General features: G+C 51.1%; 1 protein-coding gene across 2 annotated transcripts in view; it reads right to left on the bottom strand.

The window, feature by feature from the left end:
• Nucleotides 1-19,375, bottom strand: part of TBC1D22A (TBC1 domain family member 22A) — a 280,355-nt gene that overhangs the window by 100,840 nt on the left and 160,140 nt on the right. For both annotated transcript variants that reach the window (XM_074272072.1, XM_074272071.1), the window contains one exon: nt 15,066-15,141. In XM_074272072.1, coding sequence (XP_074128173.1) covers nt 15,066-15,141 — 76 coding nt within the window. The remainder of the gene's footprint in view (nt 1-15,065; nt 15,142-19,375) is intronic.

A 19,375-nucleotide genomic window follows, 5' to 3' on the forward strand; every position in this document is an offset into this window, starting at 1 on the left:
GGGGAGCCCAGGCCCAGGAGGAGCCGGGGAGCAGGATGGAATCGGAAGGGCTCCTCTCCTGTTCCATTAGGGAAAGGCCTTCCCTCAGAGGGCCCGCTCTTTCAGACTCAGCCTGAAAACCAGGAGAGTTGCACGCTGCCCACACTGGCCGAGAGGCGGGAAGAAGGCCTCAAATCTAGCAGGGGGAACTCAGGGACACCCCACTCCCTGGCTGGTGTGTGAAGTGTCTTCCTGGCCCGGCCCCGAGAAGCTCACCCATAATAACCACCCTCCTTGTGAAGAGGACTTCACAGTGTACCCCTCCCCCCACAAAAGGAAGCCCTAACCAAACAGCAGCATGGCACCCTGAGGGCCACTGGGGAGGAAGGGGACAAGGAGGTTGCTCACACTGCGAGCCCTCTGGCATCCAGGCCCAAGGCTGAAAGCAGACTACAAACCCCTCCAAGGAGCCCTGGATTCCAATCTCAGCTGCAACTGATAACTTCTGTGATCCTGAACAAGTCACGTTTCTCTTAAAGGCCTCAGTTTCTCCATCTCTAAAATGGGGATGACTGGACTAAGTGGTCACCAAGGACCCAGCCCTTTCCAGAACTAATATTCTCTGCAAATGATACAAGGATAATGCCGGAAGAGCTGATGGCCAAATCCATCAAGTGGTGAACTACAAAATGCTTGATGCAGCTGCTTCCGCCATGGGGAGGAGGGGAGAGGAGGGGACAGGAGGGGACAGGAGGGGAGAGGAAGGGCAGAGATTCAAACAGAGATGGAGGGAAAAGAAAAAGAGGGGAGAAAGGAGAAAAGGAAAGAGACAGAGATGGGGAGGAGGAAGAGCATGTTTTTAGTGCTGATCACAGACTGGATGTCCCCTGGGACGCCATTTTCCTCTTCATAACTGTTAGAGAAAGGAAGGAAAGAAGGCCTGGAGGCAGGGCAGAGGAAGGAGAAGGAGGGGTCTGGGATGTGAAGTGGGAAGGGCCCCTGAGCCTTTTGGGGGCCCATTGCTGGGCACTATCACTAAAGGCTCAGTGTGTGTGGAGTCCCAGTGCTCCTTCTCTGGGGCTTCAGAAATGGGGTCACCTCGTGTTCCCCAACAGAATCTCTGAACTGGAGGACACACAGGAGGGCCTCAGGACTTTGGGGAGAAGCACAGTCAAGACCCAAAATCCTCCTAGCTGGAGGAAAGGGGCTCCGGGGCAGGGGGTGGGGCGGTGCTGTCCGGCACCTGGCAGTATCCCCACAGATCCCAGAGGACACCTTGCCCTAAGTGAGCAGGAGTTTGGCTGGAGACAGCAGTCACCAGAGGCAGAAGGGAACCTCTGAAGGGCAAAGCTCCGGGGAAACCTGGTACAGACAAGCTCTGGCTGGTGGAGGGGGGGAGGCTCAGAGAGCGACTTCAGAGCCGACTCAAAGCCCAGCCTCGGGATTCCAAAAGCAGCCCTCTAGGTGCCAGGCCGCTCTTCGCCCCCAGGACACTGCCCCCAATGGTCATCCCAAGTGCACCCCAAAGCCTCCAGGGACAGCCCTTTTCACTGCGGCTTCACACAGACGCCTTCCTCAAGGACCAGACCTTTCTTGGACTGCCCAGAAGATCCCCAAACACTCTGTGACTCATTGGGTGTCATGTCGCCTGACCTCAAACCATGACCTCTCTCTCTCCCGTCTCTGTCCATCAGAGAGCCGACGCCCACCAGGAAGGTCTTGGGGCGAGCCCCACCGGCCCAGAGCATGACCAACCGAGCAAGACACAGAATCACACGGAACAGGAGGCACCCAAGCAATCAGAAGCAGAGGGGCAGCTTCTGACACATCCATAATTCAGTCATTCAAACTGACATGATTTATTCATGCCATACTTTGTACCAATTAAGCCAGCAACCCTCCCCACTGGCTGACGGGAGTCACAGCAGGGGCGGCCAAGTGTGCCCACCCCCTGCCTGCCACGGAGCTCCTGCCATCCATCCTGCCTAGGCAACAGGGGCCCGTTTCCACAGAGCACTCGGGGGCCTGCCTGCAAGGATCCAGTTGTCGCTCCCATACCACACGGCGCCTGCTCTGCAATCCCCTGTCCGCCCCTGGCCCAGAAGGTCAGGGCACCGCCAGCCTGGTACACTAGGGTGCCTGCCCTCTGACCTGGGCACTCATTACAACCAGGCTGCCTCCTTGCCACAGGATCTCTTCCGCACCTGCTCTTGCCCCCTCCTCAGCTAAGGCCCCGGCCTCTGCCTGCCGTGACAGCGTTCGCACCAAGCCGTGTCCGCTCCAGGCCAGCGATGCGCTCGGCACCGGGATGTGATCAAGGGCTGAATGCGGGCCCTGCCCTCCTGCTGCTTGTCCCGTGTTTGGAGATGGCCAGATCATCCCGGATGATGGGAGGCTTGCCTGGGGGTGAGCGGAGCCAGTGGCAGGGCAGAAAGCAGGGCTGGTGATGGCACCGAGTGCAGGCCACGACGCTGGCCAGGCTTCCACCTGCTGCAGCTGCTTGAAGGCACAGCCAAGAGAGGGGTGAATCAGCCAGGCCCCCAGGGTGGGGAGCGGGCCTGAGCCCTTCCCAGAGGTGGTGATCCTCCTGAACAGCCCGTGCACAATAACAATCAAGCACAGGGTCTTTGGGGGACATTTGCACTGACCACCTATTTGGAAACGGCTTTTGGTCTTAGATATTTCGGTGATCCGATGTGTTGGGATACCAGATCTCTATCAGAAATATGTTTTTCTCCCCGTTGACCATCTCCCTTCTTACTTAACCTGACTTCATCCTGCTTGTGCAAAAGCCTTTCAATTTCCAAATTACCTATTTTCCCTTTTGTAGTTGCCTGTTTGCCTTATTTGGTCAAGAAAGCACCTTCTGCCCCTACCTGTGATTCTCCTCCTCATGTCAAACCATTCACCAATTTCCCATTTCTGTCTCATCTTCTCACCCATGGCCGGATACACAGGGTCCTGGTTCTTCCAGCGTACCCCCACTCTTCATGAAAACTACAGGCTTTACCCAAACGTATCCCTCTCCCGGCAGCGGTGAGCTCTCGGCCCCTCAGGGGCCCACTCCAGAAGCCCACTGGTCAGGGAGCTCTCATCCAGCGAGCCTTTCATTTTATTTCCTGTCTTTGTAGCCTTGGCTCTCATTAAAATGCCCAGCACATAGTAGGTGCTTCATAAATGATTCTTGGATGATTGATTGGGATGTAGCAGATCTTAATGTGATAAGGCTATAGGAGAGGGACAAACCAGCTTCACTGAAGCGAGTGATCAATTCAGGTTCTGGGAATCAGGGAGTAATTCGTGGTCTAGATGTCATCTAAGGTGGGATTTGATGGATGGGGAGAAGATCGATAGAAAAAAAAAGATAGAGATGGAGAGGAGAGAGGGAGAAAGGAGGAGGAGGAGGAAATGGTGAGGGGAGCAGGGAGAGACAGTTAATAAAGGTAACCTCTTAAAACTACTGAATCATGTGGACTTTTGGAGCAGCACAGACCGTGCCCTCCTGCTAATTGCCTGCTAAAGTGACTGTCCACTTTCCTCCCCAAATCCCTCACAGGCCCATCTGCCCTCCACTCTGGCTTCTTTTCAGTGACTACCATAAAATACCTGTTCAATCAAACTCTGCTTAAGAGACAACCTTATTTAGCAGATACTAAAGGAGGCTTAGTGATCCCAAGAAAAAACGTGCTACAAAAATCACAGACGAACGGCTGGAGGGGTGTTCTCATCCATACGCACCTGACAGAAAGACCACCACGTGGACTTTCAGGGAAATTTCTAGGTCTGTATAAATATACAAATTTCTGGGAATGATTTCTATGTCTCCTCACAACCCAGTTCTGAAGAACGGCCTAAAATATGGGTTTTTGGGAAAAAATCAATCACCATCACAATTAGTATTAAATACCTACTCCACCCAACTAGAAGGCCCTTAGAAACATACTCCAATTTAGGAGAGAATTTGTCCTTAGGAAATAAGCCCATCCTCAGAACCTTCCATTAGGATTTACAGGGACCTATGCCCAAAGGCCCATTCCTGGGTCTGTATCCCAAGGAAATCTTCAAGGAGGGAAAAGGACCCACCTGTGCAAAAAGGTTTGTAGCAGCCCTTTTGGTGGTTGTAAAGAACTGGAGAAGATGCCCATCCATTGGGAACTGGCTCAACAAGTTGTGGTACAAGAAAGCAATGGAATATTGTTGTTCTATTAAAAAAAATGATGAACCAGCCGATTTTAAAAAGGCCTGGGAAGATTTACATGAACTGATGCTGAGCGAAAACAAGCAGAACCAGGAATACATTGTGCACATTAACAGCAACAATGTAAGATGGTTTGATCAACAATGATGGACAGAATCAGCTACACCCAGAAAAGGAGCACTGGGAAATGAGTGTAAACTGTGAGCATTTTTTGTTTTTCTCCCCAGATTATTTTTACCTTCCGAATACAATTCTTCCTTTGCAGCAACAACAACAACAACAACAACAACAACAATAACAAAATTCGATTCTGCACATATATATATTGTACCTAGGATATACTATAAAATATTTAATATGTATGGGAATGCTTGCCATCTAGGGGAGGGGGTGGAGGGAAGGAGGGGAAAAATTCGGAACGAAGGGAGTACAAGGGATAATGTTGTTTAAAAAAAAAAAAATTACCTATGCATATGTACTGTCAAAAAAATATTAAAAAAAAAAAAAAAAAAAAAAAAAAAGATGGTTTGATCAACTATGAGAGACTTGGTTCTTCCCAGTGGTTCAATGATCCAAAGCTATCCCAATGGATTTTAGACAGAAAATGCCATCTGCATCCAGAAAAAGAACTCCGGAGACTGACTGTAAATCAACTCATGCTATGTTTTCTGTTTTTTTTATCTTTCCCATATTTTTTCCTTTTGCTCTGATTTTTCTCTCCCAACATGATTTGTAAAGCAATGTATATTAAAAATAAAATTTTAAAAAATCTTTAGAGTGATCCAGCTTATGAGAGAGAAATCCAGGCAGAGTGGTCTGAATAGAGGTAGATTTTCTGGTCCAGATTATTGGAAGAAGGAAAGTCTCAAGATGGGGGGACATTCTCAGCAGGTGCAGAAGAAGACCCTTTTTTTTTGCCCCCTCACTAATATTGCCACCTTCTCGTTGGCTGTCAGCCAATCAGAGTAGATTTCCAACCTCAGGAACACCCCTTAAGCATCCATGTTATCTGGGAGGCGCTTTTGGTTTATGAGAAAAAGCCCCTGACCTCAATCTATTAATTATTTGCTAGCCATAATTAGTTGAGTATAAAATTACTCAGAAATTATATCCCTCAGACTTTTCATTTGTCACACTAATAATCTGGGAATTTGAGGGGATCCCACCAAGGTCTCTACTGCACAGCTACTCCCCACAGCAGCCCAGGTCCAACAGAAGCACAGCAGCAGCCTGCTGCAAGCATAGAATCCTGGTCTAGGAGAAAAGTTTCGGGCCAACTTGAGAACTCCACCAAAACGGCTGCATTCCTCTTCTTAAGGTCAAGGAGAATAGCTTTATCTACAAGTTATTACTGACAATTCAATTAACTAGCCACAATTTGGCAATAAACCCTGATCATCAATCTCGGTATCAAGGATAGCAGGAGCATTATAATTAAGAAAAAACTGTCTAAATCATTAGCCCTGAAGGTTTCAAATGTTTGTATTCCATTATGCACAGGGTCCTCATTAGAATTAGCTGGAGGTTAACGCCCTGCATATTCATAGATGGAGAATCCAAAATCTCAATCACGGATATTGCTAATCCAAATATTATGGACCTCGGCAAAGTCTTGGGAAGAGGAACTTTTATGGAAATGTCACCAATATAAATGTGTGGAGGGCAATGACCAGCATCATTAGAGAGATTTTTGATCATTTCTTATCTACTCTGCACACTGGCTCGAAAGAGATCGGTTTACCGAGAGCCCTCTTCTTTATGGCTCCCCAAAAGCACAGAACATCTCCACCGATGGGACAGCCAGGACCAGAGGCTCCTCTAGAAGTCCTCTGCTGGAGGTTTCCCCCATGATGTGGCTGAAACTAGTGTCCCACAAACTAAGAGTGGCCTTTTCTCAGGGCCCATAACTCTCCACTTTTGCAGGCTCCAAATTACAAAGCTCCCATTCCTCTTCTCTAGGTTTTAGGGATGCTGGGCTCTCTCCCGGTTTGCAGCCTGTCAGATCACTCCTTTGGTAGCATCTTCAGGGTGCTCACACTCACTGTGAGTGTCCTTCAAGGCTCTGTCATCTTCCCCTTTGCTTCCACACTTGCCAAAGGGTGAATCCACACTCTCCCTGAATCATCAGCTCTATACAGATGAATAATGTATCTATGTGCCTGGCCCAGCTCTCTCTCCCCAGAATAAACTGGATGCCCTGCAGTTACCTCAAGCTCTTTGGTACCACCAAAAGATATTCTTGTGACTACTTGGGAACCTTTTCTTTTTTCCGGACCTTGATCTCTTGGGGGATTTTTTGCAAAATTTCTAATTTACAGGTTACAACTGAAAGATAGATCAATTTACAGTTCCACCAACATTGTAGGAGTATGTATTTCCTCATCTGGCAATAGGGAATCATGATAATAATAAAAAATAATAAAATGATAGTAGAATTAAATAATAATCAAATAATAAATTACAGGTGTTTACATGGCATTCAAACGTTTCCAAAGTCCTTAACATTTCATTGAACCTTTACAAGAACGCTGTGAGCTGTCAATGTTATTTTCCCAATTTCATTCAAGTATTCAATAGCATCTGTGAGATCATCAATTCCGGAGTTCCATCCAATGAGCGGCAAGCACAGACAGCCCCATGTGCTCCTGAATGCCAGCAAAGGGGACTTTCCTGCACGCCCTCCAAGGCCTCATCCAGCCAACATGCTTTCTCCCCTCCTTTTAGCTGCCTTCCCTCATTCTCAACTCTCCCCCGAAGCCCAGCTCTTCTTATCCTGATGCCACGTGGTCTCCCCAGTCTCTCTGGAGCTCTCTTCTGTCTGCTCCCTCTCACAGCACACCAGCATTCTCCTGAAGAAGGATATCCACCAGTGCACAGATCTAGAATAGGCAGTGTAAATGGGAAGGAGCTGTGCCCAGAGTTTTGGAGGAGGAGGAAGAGGAGGGAAGAGAAGGAAGAGGAGTGGGGGAGAAAAGAAGGGGGAGGGTAAGAATAAGAGGAGGAGAAGGAAGAGAAGAGGGAGAACAAGAGGAGGAAGGGGAGGAGGATAAAGAGGAAGAAGAGAAGGAGGAAAAAGGAGAAGGAAAAAGGGGAGGAAGATAGGAAAAAGAAAAAAGGAGCAGGAAGAAGAGGAAGGGAGGGGGAAGAAGAAAAGGAGGAAAAAGGAGGAAGAGGAGGAAAGGGAAGAGGAAGAAGTAGAGGAAAAAGGAGTAGGAAGAGAAAGGGGATAATGAAGAAGAGGAGGAAAAAGGAGCAAGAGGAAAAAGGGGAGGAGAAGGAACAGGAGGAAGAAGAAGAGGAGGATAAGAAGGAGGAAAGGGAAGAGGAAAAAGGGAGCAAGATGAGGAAGGGAAGGGGAAAAGAAGAAGGAGGAAAAAGGAACAGGAGGAGGAAAGGGAAGAGGATAAGGAGGAGAAAGAGAAGGAGAAGGAAAAAGAAGCAGGAGAAAGGGGAAGGAAGAAGAGGAGAAGGAAAAGGGAGAAAGAAAGGGGAAAAAAGAAGGGAATAGAAGAAGAGGAAGAGGAAAAGACAGGGAGGGAGAAGAGGGGAGAGAGGAAGAAGGGAGCAGGACAGATTGCTCTAAGGCCATACAAAGCTTTTCATTAAAAAGCAGAGTCCATCTTTTCCCTGCAAACATTTTGCCCATGTTGTGGGATGGCAGCAAGGCCTGGAATACCACTGCCCCATTTCAAAGGTGAGGACTGAGAGATGAAGTCACTCCAATTACAAATCTGATGCCCTTCTTTCAAGTCTCGGGCTGTTCACAAGCCTCCTCTTTCTATTTCCTCAAAATAAACATTTTCACTCATCAGGGAAAGGCAGACTGAGGAGGCTTTGGGAGAACATCAAGTCATGTCTACCTTGATGTGAGAAAGGAAAGTGGGGGGAGGGAACTGCCTGACTGCCCACTCAGGGCAAACCCACTTCTGTCGGCCAACCTCTCATCCTCCTTTTATTTTACTAATTTTTACTAATATTTTACTAATGATGTAACTGCGGGATATGAAGATGGCTGATTAAAATGACTTTATTAAAAACGGGCTGTTTATTTTTTTAGCACTCTAATAACATTAAATTCTAATGTTTTATACAATAATGTTCCGATCTGTTAGAATTGTAGGAACATTGTTCTAACAACCCAACTTCTGAATTCTAATATTACGAGAGTAAATATCCAGACGCAGGGGCCAGGTCTTGCCCCGGTCAGGAGGGAGGGGTCGTCCTCTTCTTCCTCACAGCCCCTGCTCCATCACCCCCCCTCACCCTCCTAGCAGGTGGCCTTCCCGAGCTGCGTGACCCCGAGGAAACCCACGTGGACAAAGCCACTCACAACCCAATCTCACAACCCAAATCTCTCGTTTGGTGGGGCCCGACAAGGTCTGAACTTCACTGCAAGACAGCCAACGAATAGTCAAGGGTATCCTAGGACACGGCAGCAATCACGAAAATGATTCAGTATCGGTCAATACGTAGAAAGGGCAATCGATGGAACAGATCAGGGACACGACATACAGAAACAAAAGAAAGTCCTATTCAATAAGCCCAGTGACTCCAAAAACGAGGGTATGGACTCACTACTCAACGGAACTCTACAGAAAGGAGTCTGGGAAAACATGGCAAAGGAGCAAAGCCCCAAGCTGGCATCTGATCAGGTCACCTAGAAAGGAGAGAGCCACGGAAAGGAGGTGTTTTTTACAGAGTTCACCCAAAGGCAGCAGGGCAGTCTGAGACGTGGACTGGCAGGTGTAGGTAATCAAATCTAAAATGAACCAAAAACAAGACCTGGGGAGACAGGGGAGAAGCAGCATTTCCAGCAGCCATGGACTGCCCTGGCGTATCTGAGCTCAGCCTGACCACTTATTAGCTCTGAATCAGGCAATTTGCTAGTCATAGAAGCAAGGTTCAAATAATATTAATAAATAACAAATAAAAATATATTTTCCTGGAAGATGAACATCTCCTACATATACCAAGACAAGACTCACACAGATACAAGACTTAGACATAAAAGGGCATCAACAAATTAGAGGAACAAGAAAAAACAGCTTCGGATTAAACATAGAACACATGATCAATACACATGACAAAATGGATAATTCTGATTATGTAAAATATCAAAGGTTTTACATAAACAAAACAAATGCAGCTAAAATTGAAAAGGAAACAAGAGAGAAAAATCTTTGCAGCAATTTTCTGATAAAAGTCTGATATTCAAGATACATAAAGAACCAATTCATATTTATAAGAATGAGAGTGATTCCCCAATAGGTAAGTGATTTATATCCATAAATGGGCTGTTTTCAAAGGAAAAATCCCAAGCTCTCAACAATTACGTGGAAAAATTCTGGATCACAAATAATTAGAAAAATGCAAACAAAGGCGGTTCTGGGGTTCTCACGCACCGACATGGGTAACAAAAATGAAAATGCCAAATGTCAGAGAAGCAGGGAGGATAACGGGAAGAGGAATGCACACTTAGTGGGGCTTGAGCCATGTTGGAAAGCAACTTGTAATTCTCCCCAAAAAGTGAGTAAACTGTGGTTGCCCTTTGACCCCACAGAACCGCTAGGAGGCCCATGCCCCAAACAGAGCAAAGAAAGGCAGGAAAGGACCCAAATGCATTAGCTCTTTCCTTACTGGCTGAGAACAGGGAACTTACCAGCCGGGGGAACATAAATGCGATATTTCTAAGCCCTAAGAAACCAGAACAGTGCTGAGTGAAACGAGCAGAACCAGAAGATCATTATACACTTCAACAATGACACTGTATGAGGATGTATGCTGATGGAAGTGGATTTCTTCAACATAGAGAAGAGCTAATCCAATTCCAATTGATTAATGATGGACAGAACCAGCTGCATCCAGAAAAGGAACACTGGGAAATGAATGTAAACTGTTATTTTTACCTTCTGAATCCAATTCTTCCTGTGCAACAAAAAAATTCGGTTCTACACACATATATTGTATCTAGAATATACTGTAATATATTTAACATATATAAGACTGCTTGCCATCTGGGGGAGGGGGTTGGGGGAGGAAGGGAAAAAATCTGAATAGAAGTAAGTGCAAGGGATAATGTTGTAAAAAATTACCCATGCATATGTACTGTCAAAAAAAATGTTATAATTATAAAATAAAATAAAAAATTAAAAAAAAAAAAAAAAAAAAAAAAAAGAAACCAGAACAGGAGCACTTCAGAGGAGGAGGAGGAACCTTGCTTGAAGGGGAGCCCACAAGGGTGTATGGGACAGTCACAAGGACGGATGGCTCTGACCAACCTCCAGTGGAGTGCAGAAGAAGCCCTCCTCTCCGCCCCCCCCCCCGTCCCAGATCGCTAGCTCCTGAACCCGTCAAATGACACTGCTTTTAGCCTTTCTGAGACAGCCGTGGCAGCCCTGGGGCCAGAGCCTTTAGTCCAGCATCTCCCTGAAGCACAAGCTCTCTCCCCAGCTCCGGGCCCTGCTTGGACGCCTCATCACCTGCTGAAGCACAACGCCCCCCCTGGGGACAGCCCCTAGCGTCCACGCCCAAGCTCCACTGCTTCTGCCCACGATGCAAAGGCTCAGAGCCATCTGAAGAGGGCACACTCTCCCTGAGAGAACCAGAGGCCCACAGTTCTGCAGGTCCCAAGGCTCCTCCTCCGGCTCAGCTAAGTCCTCCAGGGAGGGAGAGCGAAGGGCCGGGAAACCTGAGGAACACTAATCGCCAGGACCTCTGGCCCTTCCCAAAGCCTGGCTCGGCCGTTCTGCCACCTGGTGAGACGTGTGCTGGGGCAAACGCGGACCCGCCGAGGTTGCGGTGCCCCATCCTGACCGGGTCTACGTCTCGGGCCTATTTCTTTGGTCCTGAACCTTGGAGCTTCCCTTGGAGTGGTAATAAAAATATTTTCACTCGGGCGGTCATAAACTGGAATCTACTTTACCAGCTGTAACTGAATCTCATCTTGAAAGCATAAAGTCAATTTGGACCTTATAATGTGGCCCAGATAGCTTTCAGAGAAATCGCATTAAAATCACATTTCACCTGAATTTTAAAAAGGCAAGGAAGGGAACGAGAGTGGGAGCCGTTGGGAGCGGGACTGGCTGGGCCCGGCCACACGTCCGACAAGCTACCATTCTCTGGGGAAGCTGGGTTTGTTTCTGCACAAGCCCCTGGCCTCTTAAGTACATTTGAGGGGAGTCTCTGCCCTTGGCAGGAAAAGCCTGCTTCAGCCTCCATTGTGTGGCCTCCATTTTGTGAACAAACACTAGAACCAGGGCACTGTCTCCGACCTCTTTTCGGCTTAAGGTGCCCACAATTTTGGGGAACGATCTGGTCAGATGGACAGACGGAGAGGAGACAGAGTGGAGGCCCCAATTGGGGCAGGCCAGCCACCAAGGGCAGAAACAGAGGGGACGCCCGGAGCTGGGATGAAAGGGACAAGCTTTTTCAGGGTGGGGACGGAGGAAGTGATGGGGGAAGAAGAAAACGACAGGTATGGTGGGGATAACAGAGGGGGAGGGGACGGGATGGAAAGGGCTTCTGTAGTAAGTCCTGCCCACACACGACTTCAAAATGGGGAAGGGTCCAATCAAAAACAGAGACTTCTAATCTCAGCTAAGCACCAATAAATTGTGCAGATGTGAAGCACACCATCACGAGAACCAAGCGTCCTCAGGAGGAAATGCAAACCTGACCCTGCTGTGCCAGGTCCAGAGGGCGGCTTGTGAGGGGAACAAGGTTCCCAAATCCTGTGCGGAAGAAACAGGGGGAGCCTTGGTGCAGGATCCAGAAGCTGCTGCCTCGCCACAGAAAGGGGTGTTCTGGGTAATGCTGGAGGCTGAGGGGTTGCATCATGGGATCCCCCAAGTGTTCAGTGATTACATGACAATTCTAAAAGCCAACTCTGAGGGCCCGCTGAAGAGCCTTTGATCATTTCATCGATTTTCTTGCCATTTTACGCAACATGTGTCTTGCATGACTTCACCTATATAATTTGCCTTCTCAATGAGTAGGGAGGAAAGAAGAGAGCAACAGAGAGAGAAGGAAGAGAGACAGATGAGAGACACAGAGAGAGAGAGATAGACAAGAGACAGAGAGACAGGGTAAAGGGGAGAATTTGTAATGCAAATTTTCAATAATAAAATGAATGCTAAAAATAGATGACGTTTTTGAAAAGGCAGTGCGGGGTCACGGCTCCCACACAGCGAAGGCCGGGCACAGCTGTAGCACGCTCCTGGGACGAGGCTGGCTGGCGGACTCCCGGTGCAGGACTGTACAGGGGGTCAAGCTGCCGAGAAGGGGCCTGAATGACTGTACCAAGGGAAGTTCCCTCTTGCGGCAAGCTTAGGTTAAAAGGGGCTCATTAGCAAGTTAAAGCAAATCCAAGCCGGCCTCCCAGCAGATTAACCGATGAGTTATTTGCAATTTCCGTGTCCTACCCCCTTCGGAATCCTTGGGTCTTCTGCATTTCCAGGGGGGGCGAAAGAGAGGCCCCGTGTGCCTGGTGTACAGGCGGTACCTCTGGTGCTTGGACAGGAGCCGGGCCGTCTGGTATCCACTGACAAGGAGTCCCGGACACAAATCATGTGCTTAACGTTTCAGGAGAGACAGCGGCAATGAGGCAGAGAGCCACGATGACTCCCTTGGGGTCTGCGGGAGCCCAGGCCGTCGGGGGTCCTGGGTCACATAAACACGGTGTTCTAGAGCAGCCGCGGTCACGGAAACCGGAGAATCAGAACGTCGGAGCGGGAGGGGTGACTGGGCTGAAGCGCTCTCTTCCCAAGGTGGCAGTGGGTGACCGTCTGAAGGAGGGCTGGCCTGTGCCCCCGACACCCTGCACCTCCCTTCCAATGTCCCTCCTGACAGATGGCAGTGACTGTACCTGCTCGGGCTGTCTCCCGAGCTGGCCCAGAGTCTTGCAGCACAGGGACGCCCGGGGAGTGAAACTTCCCAAAGCGCTCTGGGGCTTCCGGGCGCAGGGGCGTCTCCCTCCGACCCAGCATTCGGGGAGTGGCCCCAAGCTGCACCCGAGGGCAGACGGGAGGCCTGGGGCCAAGAAACAGGAGATGAGGCGAGGCGACCTGCAAACATCACCCGTGTTGCTCTCACGGCAGCAGGGGCAGGGAGGGCCCCGGGGGGAGAGGCCCATTCTACAGATGAGGACGTGGAGCTGGCACAGCCCAGGTGACGCCCAGTCACACAGCTGCTAAGTGCCAGAAGCCCTGGCCAGGGGCCCTTCGGCTGGACCATGGCGGGGAGGACACTGGGCTGCAGAGGGGCTGCGGGAGAAATGGACGAGTCAGCCACAAGTGAGAGGGGAGAAGGGAGACTCTGAGCCCCACAGAGGCCCTGGGCATCCCCGGCCTGGGCTTGTCCCGGACCCGCCGCAGTGTTCGGGACCTCGGGGCTGGAAGCAGCCCGGCGAGCGTGCGAGGAGAAGTGACCTGCCAGGGCCGAGTGTCCGGAGCAATGCTGGGCCCTGGCCGGAAGGACAAGGAGGCGGCTGCTCGGAAACGATTCCCGATCCACTTCCAGGGCAGAGGGAAGGAGATGGGAGGGGAGGGAGGGCCCTATTTGAGGTAAGTGAAAGGGGGGAGACACACAAAGGGGATTCTGGCCAGCGGGCCGTTCCCCGGCTCAGAGGTCGGCTGGAAGAAGCCGGCCCACACTCTGCAGGAAGGAGACTCGAGGGCGAGGCCTTGAGGGACAACAGGTCTCAGAGGGCCCGAGGGCCTTCCCAGCTGGGGAATGGGGCTAGCCTGGGACTCCGAGAACCTGGCTTCGGGTCCTCGCTGGGACACCATGTTCACCTAACGCCCCCACTTGGCCCAGGACCAGCTCCCGGGAAATGCCCGTGACTGGCCGGCTGGCTTCCCGCCAGGGGCCTCGGCAAGTCCCTGACTGCCCGGGAGCCCGTTTCCCATCTCCTGGACCCTGGTCGGCCCCTCACCTAAGTGTTGGGAGAGAGGGACAAAGCACTTTGGGAGAGCCGGCTGTGGTCAGGCGTCCCTGCTTCCCTCCTGCTACTAACGGTGCGCAGGCCTGCACGCACACATCCATGGGTCTGGTAAAATGTCCCCGCGTGCGCACGTGCGGGGACACAAACCTTCCCTTCCTCCCCCGCCCAGAAAAGGCCCAGGGCCGGCATCTCCCCACCAGGGGGAGCCCAATGGCTGCCCCGGGTTTCAGTGGATGAGATCGTTCATCGAGAGCACAAACCGCATTTTTGCTGTCCCCCCCAAGTCTTGCCGCTGTCCGGCTGGCGCGGCCAAGAGAGGCTGAGCTCCGCTCTGTGACTCCTCGCTAACACTCTGTTCATTAACTGCACAAAGTACAAAGAACGTGCGTAGAGTGGGCAAGCATTCTCTCTCCCGTTTCGTTTAGTTAAACTCTGCTTTTGCACTATGACAGTCAGCACTTCACGGGGGGAGTGATTTTGAGGAATAAAGTGCGGAGCATTTCGGAACCCCCGCCTTAAACCTGCAAAGCGTCATCCGAAATCACCCTGCCGCACGCTGTAATTTATCTACGGTGTGAGAGCCGTTATTTCCAGGCTTGGTAATTAATTGGATTCCACAGAGAAATTATTCTGACATCCCGATAGCGGAATGATGCACCGGGGCACCCAAGAGGGTCGAAGGACAGCCCGCGCCCCCGCCGGGCCTTGTGAATGACGACTCTCCCGAGCCCCGTGCCAAAGTCTGCCCTGCCCCCAGCTGAGCTCCCTCGCCCTAGGGCGTGGCGACAGCCCGCATTCCGATAACTGGCCCTGGTACGGCCCCGCTGGGGCAGTTGGACATTCAATGCCAGGGAAGGCGCCCAACATCACACCGCCAGGAGCGTGAGGGGGCCGAGATGGGCGCAGCAAGGGAAGCCGCACCAGAGAAGGGCGGGCGGGTGTACTCACCGTCGATCCGGCTCACGAGCTCCTCCAACAGGCGCACTTTCATCTGGATGCCAGGCTGGGCAAAGGTGTAGTTATCCTGAAAAAAGAACCAGAAATCATCAGGCTATAACCAAGAAGGGTCCCCTGCTTCCCACTGAGCAGACGTGAAGCTCGAGGCCGCTGTTAAGTGGCGTGTAGGAAGCCAGGACTCGGCCCGGTCTCGAGTCTCCGGCCGGAGTTACTCGTTGCCTCCGTGCCCTGAGCTCGGAGGAGCTCACAGACACGCTCACTGACCCACCCCGGGAGACATTCCTCAAACTGCAGGAAGCCGGTGGGGAGGCACCCTGCGCCCTCTGCTCGGAGCAGGATCCCCTGCTCTGGATCCCCAGGCCCGGGCACCTTGGCGGGTGTGTGAAGGGCGGTGGGGGGAGAATATGCAAGAGCTTCTGCAGAGGCTGAAGGCTTGCTTCAACAGACCCCTGGGGAGGAGGGCACAACGTCCCCCGCCCTCCAGGGACCCAGGACAGATTCCCAGAGAAACGGAGCACAGGGTGGGGAGTGAGAGAGACGCTCCCTCCCCCGCAGGGGAGGCCGAAGGCTCGCACACAAACAGCCCCAAGAAGGGAGTTCTCCTGATCTTGCTGGGGCGGGCTCCAAGGGACAGGAGGGTCTGTGCAGGTGGGTGCCATGAGCCCACGCTTGAAAAGTTCCCTCCGGCCTCCTCTCCTCCCCTCCAAGCCCTCATACACGCCGCCAAATAATCTTCCCAAGCCCCCACACTTCCAAAGGCTCCCAGACAATGGCCACGATCAGCCAACGTGGGCGGCCAGCACCTGCCGTGGCTGGGCCTCTGTTAGGAGCCTCTGTCCAGGCCACCTCCTCCAGGAAGCTTGGCCCAACTGCCCCGGCTGGCCGTGCTCCCATCTTCCTTGGGAGCCAGAAAGTGGGGGAGGGAGTCAGATGGAAGCCAAGGGAAATGAAGCTGCTGAGGAGGTCAGAGCCCCTAAAAAAAGTGGCTGCAGAAGGATGCTATCGCTCCTCCCTCACAACACAGGACGTGCTCAGCAGGGGCGAACCCCCAAGCATGGGCATGGGATACCACACTTCGGTGCTGCCTGCTGATGGCAGAGACCACAGCCCCTGGCCCACATCCTCTCCAAAGCCCCTCAATGGTGCGTGGGGGCAGAATGGGGTCCCTCTGCCTCTGGAATCCAGCCAGGGCTACCCACCGCCCACCAGAGCAGTCCTCATTCCCTTGCGGAACAGGCGCCCGACTTCTGAATGGCTGTAGAGCTCATCTGGAACATGTGACTCCATTCTGGGGCTTGACAACAGCATTATCTGTGGAGTGAGAGAGTGACCCAGCGCCGGTTCCACCCGCACTATGGGCTACGCCCCATGGTCGCTTCTAGGAACAGTCCCCACCCCCAAGGAGTGTAAGCTCTAGCGGGGAGCGGGCCCAGTGAGCTCTATGCTTCTGCAGGCCCCATTTAAAACCTGAACACATCAGAGTGTCCCCTGCGCGGACAAAGGCTTTCCCATTTGCTCCCTCCTCAGGCTGGAGGAAACTGCCTGAGCCACCAACTAAACTCTGGGACGACATGATCCGTGGCCAGTCTCCGTTTCGTGGCGACGGCGTGAGACAAGGCCAGGTGGCCAGAAGCTCGTGTCCAGGAGCAACGAGCTGGGGACGGCACCGCAGAGCTATGGCCCTCAGGAGCTCAGCTGGAAAGGCCCTCCGCGGCATGGAGGGCAATCAGACCCTCCCCAGGGGCTTCGATGAGCTGGGTCAGGGAAGCACCAAACTGGCCATTACCGCGTCTTCTCTGAAAAAAAGACCACTGGGATGCTGGATGTGTCTGTCTTATGTCAACAGAGCAAGAGTAACTACAAGAATGTACTGGGGAATCCTGAATGACAGCAGATGGCATGAAAAACCGAGGAACCTAATGCAAGGGGGGCTGGTGAGTCAGAGTAGTGACATGGCAGCCCAGAAAGCGAATCCACTCTCACAGAAATGGAGACAACATCGCGAATGAGGGAGGTCGGGGCCGGCCATTCTCAGATCTTTGTAATGACAGCTGGGCCGTTTGTTCCTATCTGGGGGCCACATTTTAGAAGGATTCCTAACAAAGGCAAGAGGAAACCGGGACTCCAAAGGGCATCGGGGCCCTACAAGAATCACTTTGATCAAAGCGGAGATGTTTAGCCTAGAGGGGGAGAAACTCGAGTACACAAGGATTCAATTATTTGAAAGGCAGCCTCACAAGTCAAAATTAAGCATGTTATACTTGCCTAAAGATGGCACGAGCAGTAAGAAATTAGGGTTTCTTCTATTGGGAATGGCATAAGAATAGCGTGGGAATCAGAGCTGCCCAAGAGGGGAATGGGTCCCCATCAAGGGCGCCCTTCAGGCTTAGGCTGGCCAACCGGCAGAGGTGCTGTATGGGGCATGCCCATTTCACAGAGGGGACTCTTGAGATCTCCTCCACCCCTCAAAATCGCTGCTCTGCCCTGGTCTTGTCAACGTTCCCTTCCTCCCTCTCTCCCAGAGTTCCAGTCATCCACATCATCAACCAGTTCTTGGAACTGAATAATGTCTCCCAGTGGAAAAGAAATGCAGAAAACAAATGACGACAGGCCCCAGTTTCGTCGTCCTCGGAGAAGCCGCCTTGCTAAGTAATGAATCTGAGCAACAGTGATGTTGGAGTAAGCAAATATGCAAGCCATAATTCAGGAAGTAATGGCCTGTGGACAAGCCGAGAGTAGATTTCGTTAGTGGGATGTGAACGCTGGCAAGGGGATGATGACGAGCCCCAAAAAGTCTGAAGAGAGAGGCTTCCCACGATCGTAAACCTCGGGTTCTGGAGGTTCCCTGGCTGGGTCAAGGCCACAGAGAATCCCGATGTCACTCTTGACCTCCAAGAGTCCAGCCCCTCCCCAGCTGGGGGGACACTGCAGGCAACTCCTCCTGTCTAGAAGCAATTTATATTCAAGGAACATTTGAATCACCTGAAATTCTCTCAGCTTTGCTTTGAAAATCAAAACCCAGAGATCTGTACCCAGATGCATTAAAAATGGCATACTACGGAAAAGCAATAGAAAAAAATCCCCCCAGTTTTCTTGTAAAAATTAAACTTCTATCTTGAAACCTCACAGTGTATTTTAAAGAAAAAATTTTCCTCGTGACCCCAGGCCTTGTGGATCGATCCGTATTGCTAACTTTACAGTCAGTGCCACCCAAGAGCCATCTATCACACGTTACTGATGACCCCTCAGGTAGCGGGGATCCCAAGGGAGCCACAACCAGTCGATTTCCACTTACAGCAAAAGTAGCTAAAACAGGAGAAAAATGCCCACCTGGAGAAACGCAGGAAAATGTGGCAGGGAGAAGGATGATCACTAAGGGAAGTAAAAGGTTGTAGGTGGGGAGAAATGACAGCCAGCCTTACCCCTCCCCTTAAAAATTAACCTCCTTTTAATAAAAGCCATGAAACCAAAATCACATTTTCACAAAAAGAGGAAAGAAAGCCAGGTGCTTTGTCAACAGTGGCGCATGACATCCCTCTGGCAAATGCAGTTTGATTTGAGCACGCGAAAAAGCAGGAACGGTCCCCTCCAATCTGTGACCGCCCCCTCGGTTATGGCCCCAAGTTGTGGAACATGAGAATCGCCTGCCCACTGCACTGCAGGCTCCTTTCTCGTTCATTCATTCAGCTGCTGAGAGTCTTGAGTGCCCACTCTCAGCACAGCATAACAGATGCTCTATCACTACGGTCCATCCAACAATTATTAAGCACCCACTAAACACAGGGCACTGGAGAATTCTAAAACAAACCCAATCAGTCCCTGCCCACCCTCCCTGGGGAACTTGCATTCTACTGAAAGAAGGGGAGAATCTGGGGCAGCTAGGTGGCGCAGTGGATAGAGCACCAGCCCTGAATTCAGGAGGACCCGAGTTCAAATCTGGTCTCAGACACTTAACACTTCCTAGCTGTGTGACCCTGGGCAAGTCACTTAACCCCAGCCTCAGAAAAAAAAAAAAAGAAAGAAAGAAAGAAGGGGAGAATCTAAGGAGAAAATTGTTGATCCTTCCACTCTGAAGAGGCCCGGTAACATCGGGAAGCAATGTCTTGCAAGTGAATTGGATTTAAGGGAGGCAGGACTGTGCAAAGTCATCAGCCTTTGTCCCTCTCCTCCAGAGGGGCTGGAGTTGGCGAGAAGATTCTGAGAAGATGGCGGACTATGTCAGAAAATTCCAAGCTGTCCAGATTTCTCCCACAAAGACAAAAGTGCACCTCAGGAAAAACAGTAAAAATAAACAAGAGTTG

Source organism: Sminthopsis crassicaudata, chromosome 5 (assembly GCF_048593235.1).
Source record: "Sminthopsis crassicaudata isolate SCR6 chromosome 5, ASM4859323v1, whole genome shotgun sequence".
Lineage (NCBI taxonomy): Eukaryota > Metazoa > Chordata > Mammalia > Dasyuromorphia > Dasyuridae > Sminthopsis > Sminthopsis crassicaudata.